The sequence below is a fragment of the Mauremys mutica genome, chromosome 1 (assembly GCF_020497125.1).
Source record: "Mauremys mutica isolate MM-2020 ecotype Southern chromosome 1, ASM2049712v1, whole genome shotgun sequence".
Taxonomy (NCBI): Eukaryota; Metazoa; Chordata; order Testudines; family Geoemydidae; genus Mauremys; species Mauremys mutica.
This window is the reverse complement of record NC_059072.1, coordinates 343,724,259-343,749,592: the sequence shown is the minus strand read 5'-3', so window position 1 is coordinate 343,749,592 and position 25,334 is coordinate 343,724,259. Positions and strand designations below refer to the sequence as shown.

General features: G+C 44.6%; 1 protein-coding gene across 7 annotated transcripts in view; it reads right to left on the bottom strand.

The window, feature by feature from the left end:
• Positions 1-25,334, bottom strand: part of DLG2 (discs large MAGUK scaffold protein 2) — a 1,465,131-nt gene that overhangs the window by 758,258 nt on the left and 681,539 nt on the right. For all 7 annotated transcript variants that reach the window (XM_045020521.1, XM_045020529.1, XM_045020530.1 and 4 more), the window contains one exon: positions 17,990-18,151. In XM_045020521.1, the coding sequence (XP_044876456.1) occupies positions 17,990-18,151 (162 nt within the window). The remainder of the gene's footprint in view (positions 1-17,989; positions 18,152-25,334) is intronic.

Below are 25,334 nucleotides of genomic sequence, written 5' to 3'. Positions count from 1 at the left end.
CAATCAGTGTTGGGCTGCAAGGAGCAGCCAATCAGAGCAGAGCAAGCCCATATATAAAGAGAGCTGCAGGGCAGAGGAGTCAGTTCCCTCTTGGGAGTCCAGGGACTGGGTCCCTGAAAGGCTGAGGGAACCACCAGCACCCTGGACAGAGCATTGCTGGGCTGGGTCAGCGGAGCAAGAGGGAGCTCCAGCCTGACTGGCTGAAAGACTGAAGCCTGGATACAGGGGCAGAGAAGGTGCTAGGGCTATGGGGAAGTAGCCCAGGGAAATGGACAGTGGGGGTTGAAGGAGACACAGTGTGTGGCTGCCACCTAGAAGGTCCCTGGGTCAGGACCCAGATTAGCGGGTGGGTCTGGGTCTCCCCCCCAACCCCCACTTGCCACTGAGGGGAGTGGCCAGTGAAGGGGTACAGTTTGCCACTGAGCCAAGTGACTAGAACCTTGGGCTGCAGTTGGCCACAGAGGTGAGTGACTGGACAGAGGACTGCTGCTCCCCCAGAAGACAGGGGAGAACAGAATGGGGCATGGCCAGAGGGCTGTGTCCTGAAGAGGACACCGCGATCCTTGAGGCAACACAGGTCAGGAGCAGAAGTGACAGCAAGCGAGAAACCACCAGAGGAGTGCGCCCTGTGAAAAGACTGAGATAATTCCCAGAACCACCAGCAGGAGGCACCGCGGCGGTGAGGTGGGATCCACTGACAGAAATGGTTCAGTTTCATGGCATAAGTGAGGCCACGGTGACAAAGCAGGATTAAAATCCAGTCCTCTCAACTCCCCGTCCCTCTGCTTTAATCACAATGGTGACAATTTTGAGAAGTGGCCACCTATTTTGGGGTGCTCAACTTGATACACCTTGTACCTGATTTTCAGAAGGTCTCTCATGATGTTCCCTATTAGCCAAGATTGATGTCTGCAGAACAAGCCTTGTCAACAACTTACTCCGCTCCTTTTCATTTGCATTAATGGAACACTGACATGTCAAGGATTCCATAAGGCTTTTCAGAGAAGGAACTAAAGCTATATGCCATCAGCTATTCAATTTAAAATCAAAATTTACTTTGAGGAGGAGAGGCTTCCAGCCACAGCCTCTAATTCAGCTCAGATCTACACAAGAAGTTTGCCAGCAAAATAGCAGGAGAACACCAACAGCTTACAAAAACTGCTAGAAAGAACAACAGCAGTTTAAGTCATGAAATCAGAAGAGAATGTGGTCTTCAAAACCTGCTCACTGAAAATCCCACTACTAGTACACCACTGGCTAATTTTGTCTGATTTTGCACACTTCCCAATAATTAATATCACTTATCACCACACACCATTTACCCTCACTATGTATTTTGGCTTTCTGCTTGAGATCAGATTACCTGTTGATCAAAGATATGATTTGTGACTGACTTCAAAGTGGAAATGTGTTTGTGTGTTGAAAACATTACTGTCATCAGCTTTTCCACCTTAGTGCTATCAGTGATAAACTTTTATTAAGTCAATTAGCAAGTTGTAATGATTATTTTAAGTTTGAAATCACAAAGTCAACTACTGAGGACTTTTCAAATCCAAAGCACAAGTACAGTATATGTGTTTATTATAAACTATAGTGACAGCCAGGCCTTGAAAAGTTCACTCACAACAGGTAGGAAACTTTCCTTGGCGAATGATATTAATTTCTAGCCCTTACAGTTTTAAAAGACACCTTCCAGGCACAAACAACATAACCAATGAAGTACTGTTTGCTTGAGTCTGCCAACGCCATTGCCTCTTCTGCTGCTCAGTTTCCATAAGAAGCAGCAGAGTGAAAACGGACCTGTTTCCTGCAGTAAAGCTGGGAGAGTGGAAAGAATCGGGTCTATTTTACTTTGTTGCAACTTAGGGGAAAAAAGAGCAACTGGAGAGATGAACAAAAAGATGAAGTCTGTGGTAATGGTAGAGTTGCACAGGGCTTTGGAGCAGAGCCCGGAGCTGGAGAGTGGAGCAGTGGGGATGCAGGTTTTTGCCTGGAGCTGGAACGGAGCTGGAGCACAGCTCCAAAGCTCTGGTTGCTGAAATATCATCTCGTATCAGCCAGAACATGCAGGGACGGGTACAGTACAATTGTTCTGAATAACTAGAACTCCTACCTCTGTATGTGTGTGAGTGTCTGTCTTTGGCTAGCTGTTTTAACCCTGTGATTATTGGGTGCCAAGATGTGTGTGTGGATGCACCAATGGCTATGGGGCAGGGCAATGGAGAGGAGGTGTGAGGAGGAGTGTGGGGGGGACAGAAATTGGACATTGATGACAACTTGGAAAAGGATGCATCGTGATTTAAGAGAAAAAGAGTGGAGACAGGAAGAAAAAATAAAGTAAAACGTCAGGAAAGAGTAGAGCTATTCACATAGTACAATGCTTGGCAAAGATGTTATCAGATTAATTTCACCAGTATGTCAAAATTATGATAAATATTTTATGATCCTCAACCAGCTCTATAGATGGTCAAATATTATTCAATAAATATACTACATGAACATCAGTGGAAGCCAAATATACAATTTACTATTCTACCAGCTTCAGCAATAAGTTATCTTTCTGAAGTGTTATTAAATGGACAGTTGATTAAATAATTAGGTCAAATATATATATTTTAAAACCCCCAACTACACAGAGAAACTGCCTAGCTTTTGAAACCTTTGTGAAACTCACAACTTGAGAAGCATTTCAAGTAACACCACTGAGCTGCATCCACAATCCACAATGCATCTACAATATAACAGAACAATAATGCCTGTAGCAATTATTTAGATGGGTTCTCAAGTTCAGTTTTGAACACTAGCCAGCAAAAGAATATCTTGTAGCTCAACTATAGATAGGTTGTGTTTTTAAGAACTAAAGGATAACAGTTGTAGTCCAAGTTCCAGATGGATTTATTACAACTGTATGATTAAAGTAAGCACCATGAGAAGTAGAAAGTTGATGAGGTACTGCATGGAAACAAAAGAGGAACTAACATAAATATTGAGCAGTCAATTGCTCAATTAAACTGTTCTTTACATATGGGAGGCAGCTGTGTTGTGCCCCTCAGGAATCCTAGGAATTGTGGTTTGTTATAGTTTGTTCTATCCTTTCCTCAAATTGTATTTTTCATTGGGAAATCACAGAACATTTTTGGTATACATGTGTTACTTATGAAGGTATGAATGCATGTAGTTTCTATTGATGAAAAATTGCATCTATATCCATTATGACCAGCGATCCTAGTTTTCTGTGAGAAAAAGACTCAAAATTATCAAATAAAATGTAAAAACCCAGGTTTTTTCTGCAATTAAATCAAAACTCTGAACTTCAGTTTCCCGAGTCACAATATATATAGGTATCAGTTGAACACAATATTTTATTGATATACAGTCAAACCCGTTCTTCTGAGCCTCCATTATCTAACTCTCCATATTAACTGAACCACCAACCACCTGGAGCTAACAGGTGGGGCTCGAGCGGCCAGCCCCGGGAGGTTAATATAGAGAGCTGAATAATGGAGGCTCGGATAAATGGAGTTCTACTGTGTATGTTTTTATTTTTTCACAAATTGTAAAAACTAAAGAGTCTCTGTAAAAGTACAAATTCCGTGTTTTTCCCATGGCAAAAGGATTTCGAGAATTCCTGCTTTTGCCCATGAACTACTGGTGCACAGCTTTTCAGTACAAAATACACAGCCTGGTAAAGTCTCTGTAGTAGCGGACCTCTGAAAGGACTGTTGAAACATAGAATCTAAGACTGGAAGGGACCTCGAGAGGTCATCTAGTCCAGTCCCCTCCACTCATGTTCTGGTTTGGGGGAAACAAATGACATTAGAGGTAGCTGACTTTCCTGAGACAAATCTCTTGCATTATAGTTTACCTAATAATACCTAGCTGTTATATAGCTTTTTTATCAGCAGATCTCAAAGCATATTATAAAGTAATACTCACTGGCAGTCTGGTGTGGAACTGTTATGTCTTGTTTCTACCTCATTTTCCCCTAGTAGGCTTTCAAATAGTTCAATGAGACTCGCATAGAGTGAGCAAAGCCCCTTTATGGGTTTATTTAATCAACTGCCCAATGTGGTATGTAAACAAGCCTTCTGCTGTAAGTCCCCAGGTTTCTTCACTGCTTGGAGCTCTGCAGTCTCCACTGATAACTAAGGGTCTTGGTCTCTCCCTGCCAAGAGAGCTTTGTGGTCGCTCCCCTCTGGAGGGGTGGGTGTGTGCGCGCGCGCACGTGTGTGAGTGCATGTTCTAGGAGCTGTTCCTCTCCCCAATACCCTTTATTCTCCAGGAAACACCAGTAGGAATAGCTTCCTACCCAGCTCCCCTGAGGAGCTCTCTCCACCCTCAGAAGCTTCTTATCTCTGTTCTGGGCACCTGCCTCCTCCCGCATAACCCTATATAAGGCTCAGGTGTTCCTTAGCTAACTTCCACTGAGCTACTTATCCAAATTAGCCATCCACAGGTGGATCTGGGTTGGCTAATTTTCCTTAGCAGATCCTGTTTCGGGAGGTTGCCTGACCATTCAGAGCCTGTGTGACAAACAAGTACCTTTTCATCTGCCATGCTACTCCTAGATACAAATAGGGAATTGAAAGAACATACAAGTCTGATGTTTGTAATAGTTCTCACTCATTAAAAAGGAAATAAAAGGATGTTCAACTGATGCATTTTACATATTGCAGCTAGTAACTCATGTAACATATCTATTCACTAAACATTCTGCATTCCATAGGCAGTCACATGACAAATTATATAAAATAAAGAACTGTTCAGTGAATGATAGAAAAGCAAAATAGAAATTCTACAGTGACCAGCATTATACAAAATTCTATAGAAATTAAGCATGGGCAGGGGGAGGAGAGACAGTATCAGCTATAAAGTCCCAGGAAACAGACTCTGAATATCCTTAAAAAGATAAATCAAATAGCTGACAAAACAATAAAGTAGCACAGCTAATTAATCCATATAAATACAGTACCCAGAAGAAAGTGAAAAGGGAACAAATCTCTTGAAACTGTGTATGTTCAGATGAATATATGAAAAGATCTGTAATACTTGGAAGGCCCTTTATAAAATGGACAGTATCCATAGCCTAAAAGTATTTTCCTCAGAGATGAAAATGAAAAATTCCTTTATCAATTCTTCAGGCAAATCTTACAACATATGATGGGCTAGGTATTCTGAAGCTGTCAGACTTTGCTTTGCTATTGCCCATCATAAGCCATCATTTATTTTGCAGAAAAGCCAGCTACAATTCCTGTTGTTTACCTTAAATTGCTGAGGTTTTGCCAATTAAATCATCCACTGACAGAAGCAATTTTATTAGGCTTCTTTTTAACTCTCTCAGAAGCTGGAAAGATAACAAGACACTGTCTGCACAACATAATTCATGTGAGACGCCATTATTCAATAGTTCAGGACAAAATCAAATGCATGAAATAGGGGACTACATCAGAAATGGTAATGGAAAATACCAGCTATTCTTCAGCAGGACAAGGACATCAAGATTTAGCACCATTTTCTATAGTGCTCTGTTCAGAGAATTAATAAAACAGGGTTTGCAAAACTTGGAAATACTCCTACCCACATTAAGCTAATTGAGTGAGAGAGATTTTATTTATCATACTATTGACTTGATTTAATAGCTAGCTGTTCATCTTGCCTTGAAAGAGAATTGAAAACATTCCGAGCTACTTCTGTGCTCAAAAGCAAAACAGGCTTGAACCCATCTGTGGTTTGCTTTTAATAATATTTATTTGGATTTTTATATTTAAAAGACATAGGTCAAAGATATAGATCAATGTTATACACATATCCCCAGTACAGTAGAAGATAAAAGAAAGAAGGTACATTGAAACTCGTAAAAAAAAGTCTTGTATCCTATTTAATGAAGCAAAATACTGGATATTCAATGAAGGTACACTAACAGACACAGACTCCAAGATGTGTGCAACCACAGTGCTTTGTCAATGACTGTATATTAAAAAGAAAAGGAAAAGCAAAATGCAAAGCTACAAAGGTATCAGGACAGAGATCAAAGGCCTTATTAGGGAAATTGCTGCTACCCTGCTAATCCATCCTTGGACTAAAAATACCTCACATAGAGATAGATAATCACCTGTTGACAAACTTTTGACTAAATTTGAGTGTGGGCACAGAAATGGACACCAGATTAGACCATATGCAGCCAATGTATTCATCCATGCATAAGAATGCAACCTTCCACAACAGGTGGGAGAGGGAACAAGAAACCATAGGCCCAAAGGTTCGACCTGCGAGCTTGGAGAGGACCAGGTTAAGGTCCCATTGGGGAACCGGGCCTTGGGTTGGCAAAGAGAGTCTCCCAAGGCCTTTCAGGAACCTGATCCTCATCTCACGCAAGAATACAGATCTACCCTGGATGCGGGGATGGAAGGCCGATATGGCTGCCAGGCGCACCTTGATCGAGGAAAAGGCGAGGTCCTGGTGCTTCAAGTGAAGCAGGTAATTCAGAATGGACTGCAGGGATGACTGGGTCGGGGAGATATTCTGCTCTGATGGCCAGCAGGAGAAACGCTTCTACTTTGCCAGGTAAGTCGCTGTGGTGGAGGGCGTTCTGCTCTCCAAGAGAACCTGCTGTACCTGACTAGAGCAGGTCCATCTAGGTTCAGCTATACAGCATCCAAGCTGTGAGGTGGAGAGAGGGGAGGTTCGGGTGCAGGAGCCAACCGTGATCTTGGGAGAATAGGTTCGGGCAGCTGGGAAGTGGCCATGGGGCTGCTATGGCCAGGTCCACAAGCATGCCAAACCAATGCTGGTGCGAACATGCCAGGGCGATCATAATGACCTGCACCTTGTCCCTCTTGATCTTCAAGAGAACGTTGCTGATGAGTGGAATTGGCGGGAAGGCGTACATCAGGTCTGCCAACCATGACAGGAGAGAGGCATTGGAAAGCAAGCCTCTGCCGAGGCACTGCAGAGAGCAGAACTAATGACACTTTCTGTTGTACAGGACCAGAGAGTGCAAGGTGGCATAGAGTCTTTTAGGCCATGCAACTTGCTGTCTGTGTGTTCTGCGAACAGTACCAAGCCATCGAAGGGGAGGTCCTAGATGGATTGCTGAACCTCTGCCAACAAGCCCGATGACTACAGCCAGGACGCCTGCCTCATTGAAATGGCAGAAGCCATAGACCAGGCTGTGGAGTCCACCTCTTGGAGGGCTGCACTGGCTACCACTCTGTCCACCTTCAGGATAGCGAGGAATTCCTTCCTGAGTTCCTCTGATAGCGACTCTGCGAACGCGGCATGGACTGCCAGATGTTAAGCCAAGTAGGGCCTGATGGTTGGCCACTCTTAGCTGGAGGCTAGCCATAGAATAAATCTTTCTACCAAAAAGATCGATCCTCTTTGCCTCCTTATTCTTAGGGGTGGATCCCAGTTGGTCCTGTCTATCGCGCTCATTGGCTGCTGACACCACCCGTGAGCTGGGGCGGGGTGTGTGTACAGGTATTCAAACCCATTAGCGGGGACATAGTACTTCCGCTCTGCCTGCTTAGAGATGGGGGGGAAGGGAGGAGGCAGTTTGCCAAAGGGCTTTGATTAGTTTTACAACTCCCTCGTGTATTGCCACCTTGGAGGGGGGCTGCTGTACTGAGCACATCAAACAGAGAGTCCGAGGGCTCTGCCAGCTCCTCAGCTTCCAGCCCGACGTTCGATGCCACTCTCTTCAAAAGCTCCTGGGTGGCTTTTGCATCATCCTGGGAGACCGTGTGAGAGAGCCTTGATAGCGCCTCAGTGGGTGAAGATGATGAGCAGGCAGGTATAGGTGGGCCTGGTAACTCCACTGCCTCTGCCAGGGGAGCCTCAGGTGGAGATGGCTGTCCCTGGGGAGCTTTCTCTGACTCCACTTCCAAGTCAAGGAGTGGGCAGGAGACTGTGGCCGGCCACCTTTCTGATGCCCCTGCAATGGTTGGGGAAATGCTCAGGAGTTCCACAGGTGCCAGGGGTTTGGCCATTGGCCCTAGAGGTCCAGAAGGAAATGCCGATGCCTCCGGCAAGTGGCCTTAGCCCGCGGGCAGGTCTTCCTCCTCGCTTTCAGAGCCTGAGGAGGGGGAGGCATGTCAGAGGGACCAGGATGGGGCTGATGTTGCCTGTCTACCCCGTTTCTGTCAGCTCCCCAGCGGAGGTCCATGGAGAGAGCCGTATTGGGACAATGTCTCTCACTGCTATGATTCCGGTGACTGGTGGCTTCCTTCGACAGATTGGCGATGGTACCCAGGCGATCCACGCCTGTTCTATGGAAGCAGTGCTGCTCCATGGACTGGGAGTGAGAGGATCAACATCTTGGAGACCGTCGACATGCCCATGGGGATCCATACTGGCAAACCAGAGACTGGTGATGGGACTCCAGGGACCAGCATACTAACCCTCTGGAATGGTGCCACAAGCCTGGAGACCGATTTGGATGCTCCTGGCACCAGGGCTCTCAGGACTGGCGTCACACCTCCAAGGGTCTGTGCCAGACAGCTGGCGATCAACGCCAGGATCCCAGTGAACACTGCCTAGAGACTGGGAACAACGCCGGGCACTCTGGCAGGTCAGCCGGCTGTTGGCGCTGTTCAGGTGAGTGCTGGCAGAGCACCCACTGCGGTGGGGAGCGGTGCCACACTGACAGAAACCACTGGAAGGGTCCCAGGACAAGTTTACCCCTAACTGGGCACTTCAGTAGCTGGTGTGGATGGCACCAGAGGGGACAGATTGTCCTTAGTGGCCTGAAAGGCCTCCGGCATGGACAGCACTGCCAGGTGCCAAGTGCCTCTGCACTGCTCTCCAGGATGGCAGCCGGGTCTTGAAGGGGGCTCGACAGCTCAGTAGGTGGTGGAGCCTGGCCACCAACCACAGAGAAAGAGCTGCCCCTCGTGAGTCTTTGCTCTCCTCTGGCTCTCTCCTTCCTTTAGGGCATATAGGAGAACACCCTCGCTCGCCCTTTCTTTTCTTTTTAGCCAGTACAGGGGATGGGGGTTGGTGCCAGCGGCATGCTCCACATCGAGGCTGCGTTACTCAGAGCAGACTCCATTCTATTCGGCTTTGATGCCAGTGCGAGGGAGCTTGAAGAAGAATGTCCCGCTTCTTTTTCATTCATGGCCTGAAGCTCTTACAGATGTGATACTTGTGCTTGGGGGAAACCCACATGAGCGACTTCAGACTGCTTTTGTGGTGATCACTGACTGTCATTTGTTTCTTGCAGCAGTCACAAGGCTTGAAGCCCGGGAACCAGGCCGGCCCTAGGCTAAGTCCCATCCAGGACTAACCAACTATTACTAACTCTAACACTAAGGGGACTATAAAACTAGAAAAGTTTTTAACAACTATATAAAAAGAGTTCACAACTAGACACAGTTGAGAGAAGTAAGCTTGCCGAGGCAAGGACATATTCCAGCACCGTCACTGGTGGTAAGTAGGAACTGAGGGAGGGGGGAGCCGGCAGCATCCCTTATACCAGCACATACAAGTGCCTCTCCAGAAGGCGCCAGAGATGGTCTCCTATGTATACCACTGAGGGAAACACTTCCAGCACCGGTGCACATGGTGAGCACACACACCTACAATGCAATAAACAGGAGCAATCACTGGAAGCAGAAAAATGAATTTCAATTTCTGTATGAATTTGAGATTCAGGGGAAGGAAATGAATTTCTGATGATAAAGCTGAACAATTAAGATTTAACTGTATCATCATCTAGTGAAGATACTATTAACATGTGGCAGCTCAGCAAAGAATATTTAAGCTGGACAGTAAGTCATCAACATATTTATGACATTTAGAGCAAACAGAACATGTTACAAAGAGGCAGCTTAGACAAAGTCAAATTTTAAGCATTCAAAAGATCCTAGAACAGGGGTTGGTAACCTCTGGCATGTGGCTCACCAGGGTAAGCACCCTGGTGGACCAGGCCAGTTTCTTTATCTGCCGTGTCGGCAGATCGCAGCTCCCACTGGCCGTGGTTCACCGTCCCAGGCCAATGGGGGAGGCGGGAAGCAGCGCGGGTGAGGGATGTGCACCAGAAATAATCTGCATTAAGGTTGTAGTTCCCCTCCTCTTCCAGCAAGTGAGACTGTCAAGGAAAAGACAGAAGGAGAGGGATTTGAACTTTTCTACAGAAAGGATCCTAGCACAGGGCTCGGATGCTCTCTTCTGTATCAAATGCCACCAGAAGGCGGCACTCAGCTCTTGCTTTAAACCAGAAAGTAAAGGGAAGGACTGGGAAAACCGGACATCTAAAATATGCATGCCATCAATGAGATATAACAAATATTTTCAGTTTATTTGTAATGAGCTACTCACCTATTAAAAGCAAGGGAGATGGAAAAAACAAAACAGCTAATACCAAGACTTCAAATCAGATTTACGAACTCTCTCTCTCTCTCTCATTTAATGAACACTTATTAGATCTATTCCCAGGTGGAATTTAAAAAAAAAAATGGGAGTCAGAGAGTGAGAGAATTTATAGCTCTGGATACTAGATACAGTTGTGTATGTTATAGCCAAAAGATTTCTCAGTAGAGCATGGATTTAAAAGGTAACTATGTACAGTAAATCCGTAACATACCATTCCTTACATTTCTATTAAGTAAGCACTTCCCACCGATATGCTGAAAATCTTCTCAGTAACTGGTTACTGAAGGCCTGCTGTCCCAGACCAAAGGATTTCCAGCAAATTCCACCATCTAGTGTCAAATGAAGAAAACTACAAGACGAGGGTTTTTGACTGAGACCTTTTCATTTTCCATTTTTCTCATACAAGCTAGGGCATCAACACAATTTGTTAAACACAATGTGATACAAAAACATTTTAGTAATATCAATATAGAAAAGTGCCTCATTCTCAGTGAACAGGGCAAAGCACGGGTTTTGCGGAAGCTCCTTTAAGCTTCTACATTATAACGGAATTAAAGTTGCTCAGGCAACCTTAAATAGTGTCCTTTTCTTGCTATTGAGGGATTCACTGTGCATCCTTAGCACTCTTAACACAGGTTTTTTAGCTGAATATATCAATAGCATTGCATAGTTGAACAATACATTCTACAGGCAAACATAAGAGCAAAGTCCATGTTAAAAATGTGAAGTTAAACTAGAGTCACAATGAAACGAAAGAGAACAATGATAAACAGTGGAAGTAAATTGTGCTCCTTGAAGGTGCATTTTCCTTGTAAAGCATGGAAAAATAAAAGCTGTTCACATCATGGATTTCTTATTGCTTTGGGAGTATTCTTAAAATAATGATGAAACTATATACCCAAAAACATTATAATCATTGTTAAACATAAAGGAAGCACCTTTAAATAGACAGAGTTACTGGGCTGTGCAAAAGCTATGACGTTTCAACATAGTGTTTGGATTGCCCTTTTCTGTTTTCTTCCAACACATATTGTGTCCCAGCTCATGCAAACTAGACCCTAGATACTTGAATGATACCCAACCAATGAAGGGTGGCAGGCAGCAGTGTCTCACACGCTATCCAAGTTCCAATACAACATCCATCACACTTGACAACAGTGTTTTAGGAGGACAGATTTTCAAAAGGGCTCAAGGCCAACATTTCCAAGTGTTCAGCACTTACAATTGGGACCAGATTTTCAAATAGAACTTTGCTTCCATTTAGTCACCTAAATAAGGGACAGATTTTCAGACATGCACAGCAGTCATTATTGGGACACTTCTGGCCCACATCTGGCCACTTATTTTGGTGCCAAAATTAGAGCTCAGCCTCAAGCACACAGAGGCTCAATACTAAACGTCAAGCTCAAACAAACCACAAAGGGATATTTCAGCAAAAGGCAATTTTCAGCTCATATAATCATGGCAGATTTCCTCCTTGAAAGAATAACAAAAGTAATGTGTGCAAAGAGGCGGCTTCTTCCTCCTCCAAACTCACTCCTTCCAGCTTATCAAAAATCGAGATATAAAGTTTAAAATAAGGCTTGGTCGTGTGATAATAAAATCCAGTTTCTTGCATTCACCACTGAATGGGATCAATTACATACATCATATATATCATTCATGATTCTCCATTCAAAAGAAAATAAGCCATGCAAATCATTCTATCACTTTAAAGACATGTTTTATTTGAATGATTTATTTGACTAAAGGCAGTCAAGTCATTCAAATAAAAACATTCATTCTGGGGCCACAGACTCCTCTGTGAAATCCCACTCAGAGAACGATTTAAAGGCTATTCGGCCAAATATTTAACTCTTTATCTAGCAACCTACCATAGTGCCTGGGCTTCAAGCATTCCACTTGGATTGCTTGTCAGATGTAAATCCCTTCACCCCTTCTGGTCGAGGTGAACTTGTGATTGTGTTACCTTTTACATGTTTCTCCTTTGCACCAAGAATTCTGACCTGCATTCACAAAACTGGGTCAGGACAGTTCAAATTTTCCAGTGAAAACAACTCTCAGTGGGATTTTCTGACAGATTTATGCAACTGCAGTTGTCAGCAGTTTCTTGCTCCTGACAGAGCAACAGACAGGCTGTATTAAGACCCCAGTACTTGGAATTCTACTTGGTAAGGAAATATTTCAATGTTTCCACCACTTATCAGAGAGAAAACAAACATTTATACCAGGGGTAGGCAACCAAAAGCGGCACATGAGCTGATTTTCAGTGGCACTCTCACTGCCTGGGTCCTGGCGGCTCTGCCTTTTAATTTCATTTTAAATGAAGCTTCTTAAACATTTTAAAAACCTTATTTACTTTACATACAACAATAGTTTAGTTATATATTATAGACTTATAGAAAGAGACCTTCTAAAACATTAAAATGTATTACTGGCACGCGAAACCTTTAATTAGAGTGAATAAATGAAGACTCACACAGCACTTCTGAAAGGTTGCTGACCCCTTATTTATACTATAGTCACATCTACAGCTCCAGACCTTTATAAGGAGATATTTATCGCCTCTCTAGAAGCACATGTAACCCACTTCAGGTCCCTCTCCATGCCAATCCGAAAAGGGTCTGAGTTGTTACAGTCCCCTACTACAGAGCATTGACCGTTCATGCTTTTAGCTTTGGATGGCCCTAGTTTATCAGCCAAAATGACACCTGTCCCACACATACTAGTTGAAAGCACATGGATCTCAATCTCGGGGTGAAAGAAAGAGTGCTCCATCACATTTAGTCACTCTCAGCAGAAATAAGTGATGCTCTGTATACACAGCATCTCTGAGAACCAGGCGAGGGTGGAGGGAAGAGAAAGAAGAGCACATCCTGGAAGAAATGAAACTGAATTAATCTGAATACAGAAGTCTTGTAGCCCAAGAATAGAGAGTACAGTAAGAGATACTCTGGGTAGCCTTTCCTTGTGCAGATGATGCTACTCCTGCATTCAGATCCCAACACGAGAAGAGGCTTTTGAACAGGCTTTCAAGTCAGTGCTGAGGAACAACATTCAGTGCAAGAAGCAGTCAGACAATCCTGTCAGAGAACCAGAGTACTATGAGTCCAGGACTTACTTTGCCCTTCCATGCCCTCCCTACACTTAAGGGGATGACAGCCAGGGAAAGTGGAGCCCATGCTTAGAAGCCAGCAAACGAAAACAGCAAGAGACATATGTAGATGTACATAAGTGAGAAGCTGGGGCAAGAGTCTAAATGAGAGACTCCAGTGAGGAGCAGACCACAGTGACAGTTCGAGATTGGGTTTGGCTGGGAAGCGGAAGGGAAGCAGACCGGGTTCGATCAGAGAGGGAATCGGGTTTGATAGGGAAGCAGACCGGGTTCGATCAGTGCAGGTTCGGGTTTGGATGGGAAGGGGAAGGGGAGGAGACCAGTTTTGGGTGTGGAGGGGGGAGAGGGCGCAATCTGGGTTTGGCTAGGGGGCAGTGTGTGGGGTGGAATTCAAAGAGCCGCCAGGTGAAATGGGCACTCTCCTCTCCAGTCCCTGGCATGCAGCAGCGGGCCAAGTGCACTTGCAACAGGGCAATGGGAGCATGTCGCCTGCTTTGCCTTCACGAGTCCATCATGTGCGCGGGCTGGGGAGTTGAATGCTGGGCTCTTGCTCCAGCAGGGGGCGTGGGGCAGGCAGGACTGTGAGGCAGAGAGTGCGCAGCCCTCACGCCAAAGCAGGGTCGGGAGGGTAGAAAGCTGGGTCGCAGGGAGGTGTGTTAAAGCGGCTTAGCCGTCCCTCCACGTGAAAGAATCCGCAAAGCTGCCAGCTGCGGCATCCCTCCCTTCTCTCCCAGGGCCGGCTCCAGGGTTTCTGCCACCCCAAGCACTGGGGGAAAAAAAAAAAAGCCATGATCGCAATCGGCGGCAATTCACTGCTTTCTTCTTCGGCGGCATTTTGGAGGCAGGTCCTTCCCTCCGAGAGGGACTGAGGGACCCACCGCCGAATTGCTGCCGAAGAGCCCGACCTGCTGCCCCTTCCCCATGGCCGCCCCAAGCACCTGCTTGCTGAGCTGGTGCTTGGAGCCGGCCCTGTTCTCTCCCCAGGGAGCAGAGCCTCTGTCTGGAAATCCTGCAGCCCGTTCTCTGAGCATGCCATGTGCAAGCCGGCCCCGGCCTGCACTGCACTGACAGCACAGCTCAGCCCCAGCGGGGGTCTTAAACTTCCCGCCACAATCTGCTGCACTCTCCTTTTGGCTACTGTGCAATCTACAAGACAGAGGAGCTATTACTGTAATGTACCTACCAACACAGCCATATCTGTACAATTATCGATTCACAATCGAAAGGACTTCGCTGGCTTTCTAAATGGCAGGAGAGCAATTCACTGGGAGCGTGGTTCTTATCATATACATCCTCCCTACAGTCTGCGATCTGCAGCCAGCATCTTGATTGGTGGCGGCGCCCCCAAATCTTGCACCCTAGGCAGCCGCCTAGTTTGCCTAGAGGTTGCACTGGCCCTGCCTGAGAGGACAGAGTCAGAGATCCTTAAACAGGATCAGAAGGAGACTTGCACTCGACACGAGCATACAAGCAGTGTCACATAGCCCCTCTCCTCCCTGCACTCCCTCTGTGTAGCAAGCGCTTTCTGCTACCACCGCAGGAACTGGGCTGAGAGGCTTTAAAGGGCAGCTCCACAGATCTGGAACTACTCTTCTCCTCCACCCACCTCTCAGCACTGAGCTTGCCTACCACCATCACCACATTAGCAGCCTGGGTCAGGTGACCTTACAGGGAAGTTTCTATCTCCCAGGTAAATAAAGGCTGTCTCTTTGCCTTATCTACAAGAGGTCATCTCCCTTGCTTAAACAAAAATAGCCATCCTTGATACCGTAAAGGGCCAGAACGCCTCACCTCACAACTCCCCCACAGGGTAATAAAAACTGTTGTGTCTGTGTTCTCTACACAACTTCAAGGATATGAGGAAACCACAGAGACAGTCATGCACCAGAACCCCCAGAAATGTATTCAGTGGTATATGCAGTCAATCCCTGCAGAGCCACTGGTCCCAGAGGATTGCCTGCCAAATCCATGCCATGCTCAGCCCCCACCCTCCAGCCCAGCTTGCTCAGGTGCAGTATCGCCTCTCATCTCTGAGACACCTAGGCTGCTGGAAGAGGGGTGACGCCAGGCATGCCCCCAAGAGGGAACTCTGGTGCAGGACTAGTCCCATGGGGGACTGTGGGGGGCATGGAGGAGCCAAAATCGGTGCTGTGAGTGAGTGTTATTGTGACCTGGTGCATTGGGGGGGCACGCAATCCCACTCACTTAATTTTGGCCCCACCGCCCTCCTGTCACAATGGATGGCTGGCAGGGCCAAACCTAAGTGGAGTGGGGCAGCCAACTCTGCTCCTCCTTGCTACTGTCAGTGGTATGCACAGTGCACAATGCACATACTGCTGCAGGTGCCACTGCAGTCAGGCTCTAAATAAACCTGTATTTACTATGGACACATTAACATAAAAGGCCTAGCTAAATATTGCTGCACTGTTAGCTTTGGCAATAGAAGACAGAGACCCACTAGAGGGCTCCTGGACTACTTAAAAGGAATACTACCTAATTTCTATACACAACAAAAACTAACAAAGTGGTACTGTAGTAAGTGCAGGCCCTGATAAAGGCCCAGTATGAGGCCTGAACTAAAGTAATGGTCAAGACTTTGCTAACATAAAGCTAAGTTAAGCTGTGAACCAGAGGTAGGCCCTGCTCACAGAAGCTGGCACGAAAAGGGCTGATGCTGCATAAACATATATTCACCTAGCATAAACACAGCACTAGAACACACTATACTGAAACATTCCATAGATAACAGGAGGACAGGCCGACCCATCCCAATGACAGGGGCAAAAGGGCAAAATGATGGATAGAGTTGTTTTGATCGAACCAACATGTACAAGGTAGAAGGCGGTACCTTAATACGTAGAGGGGTTGTAACTTGCTACGTAGAGAGGTTGCACCGCAATATGTCAGGTGTGATGTGTAACTTGTTTGTATCTGTGTATAAGAATGCACTCCTGGGGCGGAACCTTTGTCCAGCCTACGGGGCAGTGGAAACTCCCGCCACTGACTGAGCTGGGTCCATTGCCAAGAGGCACTTTCTCGTAGTATGCCCTGAGTTAGGCTAAAAAACCTACAGGGAACTGCCATTGTGTCCGAGGTCGCAATAAACCTAGTCGACGTGACTTTGCATCTTACTGGACTCTGTGGTTATTGGGGGTTCTTGTTGGGTCTGCTATCTGTGCAGAGCTGGGGCAGCACACAGAGGGAACTCACGCACGCAGCCGAGTGATATCAACAAGGAGAAAGCAAAGCATCATACCGGTACTGCTCTGACAACAGTACCTTCAGCAGTCCAGAGGCATGAAGATGGGTTAGAATCATAGATTATTAGAGTTGGAAGGGACCTCAGAAGATCATCTAGTCCAACCCCCTGCTCAAAGCAGGACCAATCCCCAAGTGGCCCCCTCAAGGATTGAACTCACAACCCTGGGTTTAGTAGGCCAATGCTCAAACCACTGAGCTATCCCTTCCCCCTTTCACAAAGCCCATCTATGGAGGAAAGGCACTCCACCTTCCTGAACGCCACCTACATACATCTTAAAATAGCCTCTTACTTGCCACCATACTGTAATCACTGCTTGGCCCTCCTCCCATTCCATAACCCGAACACAGTATCATGGAAGTCAACCACACTTGTCACCTGTAAACTGCTAGAGTCATCACCTGTAACAAATCCACCAGAACATCAACACCTCTAACTAAGGAGCCTACCATCTTTCTTTTCTCTTCCCAGTCCCAACAGAAAGTAATAATCACTAGTAATGTGACTATATTCATCAACCTAACAAGTATTGGGGAAGTTTTACAAACACTTTAAAGCTCTTACCACTCATTTTAAAACAGAAACTACATCCTTTCATTGTGTGTGATTATATGGGTTTCTTTTGGGATGACAAAGAAAAATAAGTTAACTCCCTCATACAGATGAGCAGCTTTTGCATTGCTAGTGAACCCATCTCCATTTAAAAAATATGACTTACACGTATCACAAAGCACGCGGTGACAAAGACATGGATAGCAACAAGTGCTGCAGCAATAAAGATTTGAACTGTGGCAAACAAATTCTTCCTTCATGCAAAAGTTTACACGGAACTTGCCACCAGGCTTAGGATGAGAAGCAAGAAAGTACTTCATCAATGGTTATACGGATACAATACTTATTGTACCTCAGGAGCAAGGACAGAGAAAGTTTGTCATGCCAAAACAACAATGCCAGAACTTTTTTGGAACATTTCATCCCCTTTTATATAAAAGGGAAGGTTTGCTTGTCAATACCCATTTTCCCCCCAGCTCTCACAACTCTAGTACAAAGCTGTGCCAGCAAAGCAATAAGCTGTTACTCTACAATATCCACCATGCTTTAAAGTCCTGCCACAAAACAATTAAACTTCACTGAAGCATTTCAAATAGCAACTTGCCCATTGGACAAATAATCTTTCTCCAGGACTATGGGACAAGTGATCTCACCTGTTTTAAGACCAAAGCCATAATGAATATTCATCTTACCTTCAAAGGAGAGATGTGTGATTGCAGGACGTATCCATGGATGTTTTCTATCTGAGATAAGTTCTTTTCTGACACATGAACAAGTTCTGGACCTCTCACTTCATGGGTTAAACGAGGTAAGGTATGATCATGCAGGGCATCCTCATCTTGATAGCGATACTTCTAGGATAAAAAACAAGAATAATAAACAGCTGTGAAAACACCACACATGTATTAATATCATTATAGATCACAAGTCAATATTAGCTCCCCAACCTCCACCCAATCAGTAACCCAGGAGAAACAATCTGTTTCCAAGCAATTAATCAAAAAAGAGGCAGATTTGGTAGTAGACTGCATTGATGCACTAGACTTTTACCTTCAGAGATTTGGGGTGAAATCCCCCATAAGGGAAAGAGAAACATGTTGATCTTATCCTAGTCTCTAGTTGACATTGGTCCACATCCCAAAACCCTCCAAATAATATTACATTACACTTCTGTAACATTTTCCATCAGAAGATCTGAAAATGCTTTAGAAACATGAGGTAGGCTCACAACAGTCTTTACAGGCAGGAAATTGGAGTGGTGCGTAACTAGTCTCCATATTACAGATGGGAAAACCATGGGACAGAAGGGTTAAAGTCAGACAAACATTGGAAAATTTGGCCAGACTATTTGGCACTATTTTCTTTCAGTCAAGGCTCAGGGGAGAGCTACAGGGCTTCTTGAAATCTTTGGCACAAAGTGTATGGATGTGGTGCTATTGTGAAATTTTGCTTTCAGCTAAGAGATCAATAATTCTGTAAAATGCAAAATCAACTTTTTTAAAAAAATATATAAGTACTCAGACCTACTGGCCTTCTCACCAAGTTAGAGGTTAGAACAGAATACTAAGCATGTCATAATTTCACAATAGTTTTGGCACTGGAGGAAGAGTTTGTTGAAAATCCGTTCTCTCTATTTCCCATTTGGAATTCAGGACTCACTTTTATTTTAAAATTGTGATATACAGTAGTAAAGTTATGTTAATTCATGAAGACGTTAAAAATCAGATGTGATGAACCGCCTCCACAATCCACTGAAAGGTGAGTTCAGATGTGTGCTGTTGGTGTACACACTGTTCCAAAAGTTTACAGTTCACAAACTCTCATTCTGGCATAAGGGAAGAGCTGTGAATACACCGATTATTTACAAAATACACAATGGGCAAGAATTCATCTCTGTTCCCTCTGTGGGGTATGTCTGCACCACTTTATGCACACACACTTTCCATATACTGCAAGTATGGAACATACACAGTAACTGGCACCAGGCAGATCATTTTGGCAAAAAGCCACCAATACAACCAATGCCATAAGTCTTGGCACACAGATAACTGAAACCCCAAGCAATCCATTATCCTCTACTAAATCTAATGCACCCCTTTTAAGGAAAGTGTCCAGCCACACTGATGCCATAAATATAATGAGCAATTTGTTTAAACAAAACTTTGAGAAATAGCTGCTGTGACAGACCCAGACCAGTGGGGTACAGGAGTCTGGTATGGGACTAAACTAACCTAGACAGTACTGTATGATCAACTATTATGGCAGAAATGTTTTAAAAGTCTGTTCAGATGCTTACTTGGTAATGTTCAGGTTGGTCTTAGTGACAAATTACCCTTTTTCAATCCAGTCCTTTCTCTTCATCTGAAGTAGTGATCATCTCTCTCTCTCTGCTAAGTGCTTGGCAAAAATGTCCACAGTGCACAGTGTAAATTGCACCTGGTGAAATTGTTCCAAGCCACTGTGTTAATTTGGTTAATTTTGTCTCAAGTTTTCAGTTCACAACCAGGGAGCAATGTCATACAGTATAAACTGTGCTTTTCTGTCACGCTGATGCAATTGATTTTTTTAAAAAATAATTAGGTTGTAATTCTAGTGATCTTGTATTGTTGTGTAATAAATCACAAGAGTCATTTTTATGAATATAAGTGATAACTGGTGTTGACACTACAATTACATAGCATACATATGGAACTCTGCATGTACATATATGTTAATGTGTGCAGCATGTGGCATGCCCATCTATACATTTACACTGTATAGAAATATGCACATATATGCCCAGTCAGTTTGAATTGAATATGACCATGAGATGTGAAACATGCTAATGTTTCCATATAAGTCACTTAGAATTGAATACAAGATTATAGTATTTCGGTAGGTTATTTGAACCATCCTGTAGAATTTAATAGAGAATTATAGCCCTTGTGACAGACCCAGACCAGTGGGGTACAGGAGTCTGGTCGAGGGCAAATATACTGGTCACTGGATGAGTAGTTTTCTGTTCCCTGAGTGACCAGAGCAGGGGCTGCACTAGAGTAATCGGGAACCTGCTAGAACCAATTAAGGCAGACAGGCTGATAGATCACCTGCAGCCAATCAAGGCAGGCTAATCAGGGCACCTGGGTTTAAAAAGGAGCTCACTCCAGTCAGACAGGGGGGAGCCAGAGGAGAGGAAGTGCATGTGAGGAGCTGAGAGTGAGAGGGTGAGGGTGCGCTGCTGGAGGACTAAGGAGTACAAGCATTATCAGACACCAGAAGGAAGGTCCTGTGGTGAAGATAAAGAAGGTGTTGGGAGGAGGCCATGGGGAAGTAGCCCAGGGAGGTGTAGCTGTCATGCAGTGGTTACAGGAGGCACTATAGACAGCTGCAATCCACAGGACCGTGTGCTGGAACCCGGAGTAGAGGGCGGGCCCGGGTTCCCCCCAAACCTCCCAACTCCTGATCAGCCACAGGAGGAGTTGATCCAGACTGTGGGGGAAGATCACTAAGATTAGCAAATCTGCCAATAAGCGCAGGACCCACCAAGGTAGAGGAGGAACTTTGTCACACTGCATAATGCAAGAGTCATCTCATCTTCCTTGCTACAATAGCTCACAGACTGGACAACTGCATCTCCATCAGTGTCAATGCAAGATGTCCATGAAGAAGCCATGACTGGTTCACAAACCATCTCTCCTCCTTATGATGGCATTGCTTCAGAGCCTGCATCAGCTATCTATGCACTACCTGATCCAGTTCAAGGTTCTGGTTCTGACTTCTGAAACCCTCAAAGCACAAATCCACATTATCTCCATGATCAGTGTTTCTCAAACTGGGGTCGTCGCTTATGTAGGGAAAGCCCCTGGCAGGCTGGGGCAGTTTGTTTACCTGTCCCGTCCGCAGGTCTGGCTGATGACAGCTTCCACTGGCCAATGGGAGCTGCTGGAAGCGGTGGCCAGTATGTCCCTTGGCCTACACCGCTTCCAGCATCCCCCAGTTGGCCCAGAGCAGCGAACCGTGGCCAGTGGGAGTCATGATTGGCTGGACCTGCAGACGAGGCAGGTAAACAAACTGGCCCGGCCTACCAGAGGCTTTCCCTACACAAGTGGCGACCCCAGTTTGAGAAACACTGTCCATGATGCTTTCTCTTTTCAGGGAAGCTCCAGCACCTTGAGAAATATGATCAAACAGGTACTCAGACACTATAGTAATGGGTGTCATAAGAATGTAGACAGATCAGGCACTGCATGCTTATTGGAACCCAGGAACTCTCAGAGTAGAGATTGAAGTTTTGTCCTAATTTATTGCTCTGAGAAAACACTGGAGCTAGAGCCGTTCTTTCGACCAATCTTCCACTCGAAGTGTGTTTATTAAAATTTTCTGTGGGGAAAAAACTGCTGATTCAGTCTACATTTTCCAATCGCTCAATTAGTTGAATCAAAATGATTCAATTTGTTTCAGAACACTGCATTGTTCCATTTTGGTCACGTGTCACTTTGCCATTTAGACATTTCCAATTGGAAACATTTTTTCACAAAGGTTTTCCATATTCTAACTTTTTGTTCCCTCTTTAGAACAGCAAGGGATTTTTGAAGTGTCAAAATTTTCAGTGAAAGAAAGATTCCTTTCTTTGAACAGCTGGCAATTAGTGTGCTGCACTCAAACAAGTCAACTACAGGTTGGGGATGAGCTGTTGTGCCAGGCAGCAGAAACATGCGTACTGCAATGATGCTGGCTACTGCAATGTAGCTGAAAAAAAAACCCAAAACTGATCCTAGGCAGTGTAGGCAGCATGATCTCGGAGTCAGTAGACCAGAGTTCTTTTCCTGGTTCTGTCACTGACTTACTTCATGATCTTGGGAAAGTCACTTCTGCACCAAGTAGTGGGGAGGATATTTACCATCCTTTATTAAGTGTTCTTCATCCATAGATCTTGGAGCACTAAGTACACCACTGCCTCGATATAACGCCACCCGATATAATACGAATTTGGATATAACGCGGTAAAGCAGTGCTCCGGGGGGCGGGGCTACGCTCTGCGGTGGATCAAAGTAAGTTCAATATAACAGTTTCACCTATAACGCGGTAAGATTTTTTGGCTCCCAAGGACAGCGTTATATCGAGGTAGAGGTGTAATAGGTAATAGTAGCACTTATTATTATAGGTAATAGGAGCACTTATTATTATTGATCCTTATGTGGCGCTCACAAGTAGTATAGAAAATCTTCACAATTTTTATCAGTTTCTGCAGAGAAGTTGTTCTCTCTGTGGCTCTCAAACTTTTACTGGTGACCCCTTTCACATAGCAAGCCTCTAAGCCCTCCCCTTATAAATTAAAAACACTTTTAAATATATTTTAACACCATTATAAATGCTGGAGGCAAAGCGGAATTTGGGGTGGAGGTTGACAGCTCACAACCCCCCATGTAATAACCTCGCGACTCTCTGAGGGGTCCGACCCCCAGTTTGAGAACCTCGTTCTATCCCATGATTTTAGTTACTGCATTATTTAACAGAAACACATGGTTGATAGTTTATAAGATATTTACAACAAAGCACTTAATCTAACATTAAAATCCCACACCACGAATCAAAAGTAATCTCGATCACTATCGAAAGCTATCCATTTTCATTGAAATCCTAAATTAAAGATGAAAAAAATCTTAGTGAAATTAGCTAAAGTTGCTATTTCTTTAGTGATTTGTATTTTTACTACATTCTTAGTCTGTTATTCAAGGATATCATCAAACTTTTTAAAATGTAGTCCTGTTATAAAGTTACATTAGACCTTGTAACAGGGGCCTGGACTCCCTTCCTTGCAGAAACTGTAGGACTCTACGGGGTGTGTTCTCAGTTAAATATTTCAATTCCTCTTCACTAGTATCACCACAGTACCCTGTGTCCCCAACTATTTACAATATTTGCCAAGCTTTAGGCCCTCTGGCCAGCACCCGAGGGGAACAGAGATCTCCCTACTCTGAGGCCTCTGTATGACTAGACTCAGCTAGCCCTGTTCCTCCCTCTCCCCGGTGCACTTCCTTCCTGTGCCTTTTCTCAGCCTTTCCCTGGGCTGATGGGGGCCAATTGAGTTCCTACCCCACCCAGCCCCCCACTCTGATCAGATAATTACTCCAATCAGCCTCTATTGGGCCACTAATTAGCATGTGAGTGACCAGAGTGCAGGCTCACCTACTCACTCCCTGCACACAGTCAGACCTAAACAAAATACCAAGACTAATTAAGGAAAATAAATGGAGGGTAAAACTTTCAAAAGCAACTAAGTGATTTAAGCTCCTGAGTCCCATTTTCTAAAGTGAATTAGGAGCCTAAGACCCTTAGGTGCTTTTGAAAATTTTACCCTATAACTGCATATTAACCATTAGCATGCAGAAGATTCTGCATATTCAGCCTCCATAAATTAGTAAGCAAGTATACCGTACACTTCTGTACCTTCCTTTTCCTTGCCCCTTCCAAATTCTTCACAAAGTGCGGCAACTAGAACATTCTTCATGTGGCTATTTCACTCCTATTTTGAGCCTGCATCATTGCTATCACATGGGAACCAGTAAAGAGCTGGGAACACGCTGACCCTGGAGTCCTTACGAGAACTGCTTTTTACTGCTGGTTCCCAGCGTAAACATCATGTCATGAGTGCAAGCCAGTAATAAAGAAGGGTTTCTGGAAAAATGGTGGAGCAGACGGAGGTGCCAGGGAACACCAAGCAAGAGTTCTGACTCACCTCCCCACAGCCAGAGACGCTTATTCCTTTCTAGCATTGTGCCCTGCAGTGGGTCTGCAATTTCCTTGGAAAACAGCAAGTTCCCTGAAAACTGGCCTTTTCTCAAAGGGTTAATTCAAATTTCTGGAAGGAAAACAAATGCGTAGAAATGCTGCTCCTTGTTTGACAAAAGAACAGGTGGATGGCTTACGATAATTAAATTACAAATCAGTGCCTGCTGCTCGCAGGGTATTGTATGCTGCCAGCTAGCATCAGATATTTAAAATCCCATGTAATTACCTATAATGGAGGAGTGGAGTGTGCTGTTGTGAATTTAATGTGAACTTTCTCTTTTTAATAACTGATCATTCCTGTTACGATGTGAGAGTATAGCTATAAAATGGCACCACCACCTCACTTTACTCCAGCCGGGAGGGGTTTCTGTTGTTTGTTTTGAAGTTCTGTTTGCAGGGGAAATGTTGGCTGAACAGAGGCAGGACCTGACACAGCACAGAGTATTGGTTAAAACCTTGCAGCTGGACACCAGCTAGTTCTGATGCAAAAAAGGAGAAAGATAGGGAGACATTGACTTGACAAGTTACTGTCTGGGTGGAAATACTGTAATTTTCTTACTCTACTCATTGAACTTACATTACCCAGACAGTCTTATAGGGAATAAAGCTGGTTGGAAATTGTATGTTTTAATGGAAAAAAGCATTTGCTGCAAAATTTTCACAAGTTCGAAAAAGCATTTTGCCCTTTTTTGGATTTGGAAAATCTAAAAATATTTTCTTTTGGGTCAGTTCAGCATTAATATGGGCCCTGAGCTGCCATGGTAGTAGTTGGAGTGCATTGTGTCTTCATTCCCCACTGTCCAACGTCTCCCATGATGCACCTTGGTCTCCCCTCTGACTGAAGCAACAGGGTACATCATCCAAATCACATGGACACAGTATATCACAGGAGCTGTAGTCAGACAGGGACTCAAACTACAATTCCCATGAGGCACCACAACATCCGGGGGAAAGAGGGGCTAAGATTAACGTATAATGAAGCCAAAAACTACAACGTTTCAATCTGGGAATGTCAAAATGAAATATTTCAACATTTCTCAAATCAGAATTTTTCAGAAGTTTCTGTTCTGTGGAAGATTAAAAAAAAAAGATATTTCAACTTTTCCTCCCAATCTGAGATGAAAACACCTTTTGAAATATCCGAATTTCATACAGGAATGATATGCAGGATGGAAATCGAGTAAGGAATAAGATTTCTCAGCTATATTAAATTCCCATACAGTAACCACAGCTGATGAACTTTTAAGAATAAAGAGAAAGGTATCA